The following is a 6,000-nucleotide window of genomic DNA, read 5'->3' as shown; positions in this document are numbered from 1 at the left end:
TGGTATGATCGTCTAACAGCGTCTGAACTTGAAAACAGCTCTTTGGAAAACACAAACACTGTGTTTAATATTATATTATCTCGTTCATTGCAGTAATACAGCCCCAACCTCAACGTGGTGTCATATTGTCTAATTTATTGTGCGACACATGTTAGTTCATTACGTGATTTAAGTAACTTACGTTACTAGCTCTACAAAACATGTTTTTTGGGGTATCTTTATAAAGCTATCTACAAATTCATTTCGCTGATTTCATCTTTAGTCATTGCACTTTCTTGTTATTGAAAGAAAGATTCCGTATTCCTCTGCACGTGCTACTTCACGTAATAATTCTCTACCAATTGCGTCAAAGATAATAGAGCAGGTGGGGCGGCGAATATGAAGCATAGACAATATGAAGGCTCACACAACATACAGTGTCATTTCCGGTTCCGAAACAAGTTGACGTGTGCCAAAGACATATAAATATATAACAGCTGTTAACGCAGCGTTTTAGGGTCTCAGTAGAGCGTAAAATGTTGGATCTGTTTACAATATTCAGTAAGGGGGGTATCGTACTTTGGTATTTTCAAAGTACGAGTCAGATTTTTACACCATCTGTAAATGCGCTTATACGAAGCGTCGTGTTGCAGGTAAGTAGCCAAAATTTGTATACATGTTTCGTACAGCGTCACTTTTCTACTTGTGTGTATTTGTATACGTAACTAAAGCAATTAAAAATTGTTGCTAACTAACCTTAGGTAAGCGCAGTGCTGTCAAAACTAAAAGTCAAACACACGCATTTTGGCTCGAGGGTGTTCAGTGTATTATTCCTATTGCGTTTTAGCAGTTTTTAAAACCGCTGTTGTTATGATGTTACAGCAGGCACTTAAGGAGCAACATTCGTGTTACTGTTGATTACTTTGTTTTCGCGTGTTTTTTCGTCGCTGTTATTAGCCGACATTTCGTATCTTGCAACAGACTGTCATTTGTGTAGGCCTAAGGTTAATATTAATAGACTACATGTTTATCAGATGAGACGAAAGTAAACGATATATACGCTTCGCTCGTGAAGCTGAAAATTTCCATTTGAGTAAAATTATAGAATATGTTTGTCTGGTATATCAGCTGAGTTTAATACGACTTGCAAGAGTGTTCGTCAGACGTTTTACTTTAGAATGTTGATAGCTTGAGGTACAGAGGTTGTGCACATCTGGGTTTTAAGTATTAATATAGCTTTTCTTTTCTTTTTCAGGAAAGGACAGGGAGTAATAGCTTTGACCATAATACTGTCACATTAAAATATAAATTAGACAATGAATTTGAATTGCTCTTCGTTGTCGCTTACCAAAAAATTCTACAGTTGTCATATGTAGACAAATTTCTGAATGACATACACTTGGAATTTCGTGACAAATACAAGAATGACCTGCAACAAAGAAAATATTTTCAGGTTTGTACAACACATGGATATCTCAGATTAATATTACATGTATTGCTGTCTAGAGTTTTGCAGTAGATGCAGCACTTAATACTCTTTTATGTGTATAGAGAATGTAATATATTTAGGATATTGCAGGTAATTTCACTTTTCTCATTGCTGTTAGTGTTGTCATCATCATCATTGTCTACACTGCAGTTTCCTTCCTCCCTTCTGCTGCTGCCTTTATTGCCATCCTTAGTCCTGCTAATACCTCTTTTACTGTCTAAAATCTGCAGCTAGAATTAATAATACCATATCAGGTCAACCGGCTGATGAAATCGTTCACCTGGAAGAGATAAGAGCTTCAAGAAATGAGTAATGATCTCCGAGTAGAGTACTTGCAACCTACGACCTTAATTATTTGCCCCGTGTATTCCAATCTCTGCGTTCCTCAACAGTTTCTGCGCTGTACAGCTCCCTCTAGTACCATGGAAGTCATTTCCTGATGATGTGTTAACAGATGTCCTATCGTCCTGTCCCATCTCCTTGTCATTGTTTTCCACATATTCCTTTCCCCTGCAATTTTGCGTGAACCTCCTCATTCCTTACCTTATCAGGCCCCTAATTTTGAACACTTGTCTGCAGCACCACATCTTAAGTGCTTTGATTCTCTTCTGTTCCGGTTTTCCCACAGTCCATGTTTCACTAACATACAATGCTGTGCTCCAAATGTACATTCTCAGAAATTTCTTCCTCGAAATAAGGCTTGTGTTTGATACTAGTTGACTACTTTTGGTGAGGAATACCCTTTTTGCCAGTACTAGTCTGCCTTTGATGTCCTCCTTGCTCCAGCCATCATTGGTTACTTTGCTGCCTATTTAGTAGAATTCCTTAACTTCAACTACTTCGTGACCATCAATCTTGAAGTTATCACAGGGTCCTGGGTTCGATTCCCGGCCAGGTGGGGTTTTTTCTCTGCCTGGGGACTGGCATCATCATCATTTGTGACTGTGGCTCAATTGGACTGTGAAAAAATTGGGACTTTGTATGCGTGCTGATGACCGCGCAGTTGAGTGCCCCACAAACCAAACATCATTTATGTTAAGTTTTTCGCTGTTCTCATTTCTGCTACTTATCATTACTTTTTGTCTTCCATCAATCTAATCTCAATCCATACTCCGTACTCGTTAGATTGTTTATCCCATTCAGCAAATAATGTAGTTCTTCTTCATTTTCACTCAGGATAACAATATTATCATCAGTAAATTGTATCATTGATATCCTTTCACGTTGAATTTTAATTCCACTCCGAATTGCCCCCCCCCCCTCCCCCCTCCCCTCAATCATTGGTTCTTCGATGAACAGATTGAACCCTTTTTAATCTGAGCACTTAATTCTTGGTGCTCCATTCTTATTATTCCCACTTGCCTCTTGTTCATATTGTGTATTACCTGTCTCTCCCTATAGCTTACCCAAATTTTTATCATAATTTCAAACATTTTGCACCATTTTTCATTGTCTAATGCTTTTCCGGGTCGACAAATCCTGTGAACATGTCTTGATTTTTCTTTAGTCTTGCTTACATTATCAACTGCATTATTAGAATTGCCTCTCTGGTGCCTTTACCTTTTCTAAAGCCAAACTTATCATCTAGCACATCCTCAATTTTCTTTTCCATTCTTCTGCATGTTATTCTTGTCAGCAACTTGGATGCATGAGCTGTTAACTGATTGTGCGATAATTCTTGCACTTGTCAGCTCTTGCAATCTTTGGAATAGTGTGGATGATATTTCTCCAAAATTCATATGGTATGTTGCTAGTCTTGTGATATTAAAAATTCTGATGGAATGTTATCTTATCCCTTCTGCCTTATTTGGCCTTAAGTCCTCCAAAGCTCTTTTAAATTTTGATCATGATAGTGAATTCTCTACCTCTTCTAAATCGACTCCTGTTTCTTGTTCTATCATATCAAACAAATCTTCCTCCTCGTAGAAGCTTTCAGTGTATTCTTTCAACCTGTCTGTTATGTCCTCTGTATTTAACACTGGAATTCCCATTGCACTCTTCATGTTACCACCCTTGCTTTTAATGTCACTGAATGTTATGATTTTCCTGTACAGTGAGTCTGTCCTTCCAACATAATTTCTTTTTTGATTTCTTCATATTTTTTATGCAGCCATTTCATCTTAGCTTCCTGTACTTCCTATTTATCTGATTCCTCAGCAACTTGTATTTCTGTATTCCTGAGTTTCCTGGAAAATTTTTATGCTTCCTCCTTTCATCAATCAACTGAAGTATATCTTCTGTTACCCATGGTACACCTTACAATCCAGTAAATGATATCAGATCTCTGTCTGTTCATGATGTAATCTAACTGAAATCTTCCCATATTACTCAGCCTTTTCCAAGTGCACCTCCTCTTCTTGTAATTCTTGAACAGCGTATTCTCTTTTATTAGCTGAAATTTATTACAGAACCCAATTAGTCTTTCTCCTCTCTCATTCCTTGTCCCAAGCCCATATTCTCCTGTAACCTTTTCTTCTACTCCTTCCTCTACAAATGCATTCCAGCCTCCATGACTATTAGTTTCATCTCCCTTTATGTATTGTATTACCCTATATATATATTCTCCTACACTTTCTCTCTTTCTTCATCTTCAGCTTGCGACTTCAACGTGTACATCTGAACTATCGTTGCCGGTATTGGTTTGTTGTCGGTTCTGATAAGAACAGTTCACAGTAACACTCTCTTTGCCCTACCTTCCCGTTCGTAATGAATCGTACTCCCATTGTACAATTTTCGGCTGCTGTTGACAATACCCTATGCTCATGTGTCCAAAAACCCTTGTCTTCTTTCCGTTTAACTTCACTGACCCCCTACTGTATCTATATTGAGCCTTTGCACTTCCCTTTTCAGATTTTCTAGTTTCCTTATCACGTTCAAGCTTCTGACATTCTACACCCCAACTCGTAGAACGTTATCCTTTCGTTGATTATTGAATCTTTCTCTCATGGTCACCTCCTCCTTGGCAGCCCCCTCTAGGAGATCTGAATGGGGAACTATTCCAAAATCTTTTAGCAATATAGAGATCATCATGACACTTTTTCAGTTACAGGCCACATGTCCTGTGGATATACATTACGTGTCTTTAATGCAGTGGTTCCCATTGCCTTCTGCATTCTCATGCCGTTGATCATTGCTGATCCTTCCACCTTTTGGGGCAGTTTCCCACACTTAGGACAAGTGTGTGCCCTGAACCTCTGTCCGCTCTTCTCCCTCTTTGACAAGGCTGTTGGCAGAATGAGGGTGACTTCTTATGTCAGAAGTCTTCGGCCGCCAGTGCTGATTATTAATCAAAATTTAAGCAGTGGCGGGTTTTGATCCCGGGACCGAAGACATTTTGATTACTAATCAAAGACACTACCCCCTACACCAAAGGTGCTGTGTATCTAAGAACACAAAATGTTAGGAAAGCATGAACTGGCAAACTAGGGGGAAGGGAATGGTGTTGTTAAGGCCTTGAAACATATTAAAAACTTTATTTCAGACCACAGTAGAAAAGCAGATTTCACACGGGACATAATTGTAAACAAGGAATATGCAACATTTAAAAGACACATTTTCACCTTCAAATATAACCCAAGTCTTGGATTTAAATCAGTCATCCACCACTGTCTTCACAAAAAATTGCTTTTTATCGTAACACATTTGTTGGCTTTGCCAACTGTCATCCAAACTCGGTTTCCAACCTAACTTAGGTCCCAGGAAATGGAACAACAGTTTCACACCTGTCATTTCCACTAGGTTTATGTGGGTTTACTTTACAGTACAGTCAAAGCTACCATCCATATTAACTCAACAACATATTGTTAAGGAACATGAATGACTTTACGATTAAAACATACAAGCAAAACATCATGGAGTGCCAGCTACATAACATAATGTCACAAATAAAAGAATACACCAATGGTTCAGTCACTAAACCCCAAAATCCTGCTGCCTTTTTTTTCATCATTCTCTGGGCTCCCTGCTACTTGTCTTTCTGTACTCTGGCCAGTTGCTACTTTTATGGGGGAGGGAGAGAGGGGGGTTGAATTACGGTTGTGTAAGGAACAGGTGGAAGTTGAACCTAAACTACCACTTTTACAGCACTGCCAACTTCAGTGAACAATTGCACAGTAGCCATTACAGAATTCTTTGTGTACTTCACTTTGTTTAATGTATGTATTGCTTATTTATTTTTCTTCTTATTTCGGAATGAGTGAAGAGACTAATTCTGCCAGGATGAGATTTTCACTCTGCAGCAGAGTGTGCTCTGATGTGAAACTTCCTGGCAAAATAAAACTGTGTGCCAGCCCGAGACTCGAACTCAAGACCTTTGCCTTTCGCGGGCAAGTGCTCCATCGCCTCAGCTACCCAAGCACGACTCACGCCCCATCCTCACAACTTTACTTCTGCCGGTTCCTCGTCTCCTACCTTCCAAACTTTACAGAAGCTCTCCTGGTAGAGCAGTTGCCTGCGAAAGGCGAAGGTCCGAAGTTCGAGTCTCGGTGCGGCACACAGTTTTAAAGGAAGTTTCATATCGGCGCACACTCTGC

The 6,000-nt window shown here is 39.3% G+C and overlaps 1 protein-coding gene across 2 annotated transcripts in view; it reads left to right on the top strand.

The window, feature by feature from the left end:
- The first annotated feature begins 423 nt into the window (after positions 1-423).
- Positions 424-6,000, top strand: part of LOC126424809 (signal recognition particle receptor subunit alpha homolog) — a 70,729-nt gene continuing 65,152 nt past the window's right edge. For both annotated transcript variants that reach the window (XM_050087600.1, XM_050087599.1), the window contains exons 1-2: positions 424-632; positions 1,235-1,432. In XM_050087600.1, the coding sequence (XP_049943557.1) occupies positions 516-632; positions 1,235-1,432 (315 nt within the window). In that variant the 5' untranslated portion in view covers positions 424-515. The remainder of the gene's footprint in view (positions 633-1,234; positions 1,433-6,000) is intronic.

The sequence above is a fragment of the Schistocerca serialis genome, chromosome 10 (genome assembly GCF_023864345.2).
Source record: "Schistocerca serialis cubense isolate TAMUIC-IGC-003099 chromosome 10, iqSchSeri2.2, whole genome shotgun sequence".
In the NCBI taxonomy this organism is placed as follows: Eukaryota; Metazoa; Arthropoda; class Insecta; order Orthoptera; family Acrididae; genus Schistocerca; species Schistocerca serialis.
Note: the sequence above shows the minus strand (reverse complement) of the source record. Positions and strands in the feature narration are given on the sequence as shown.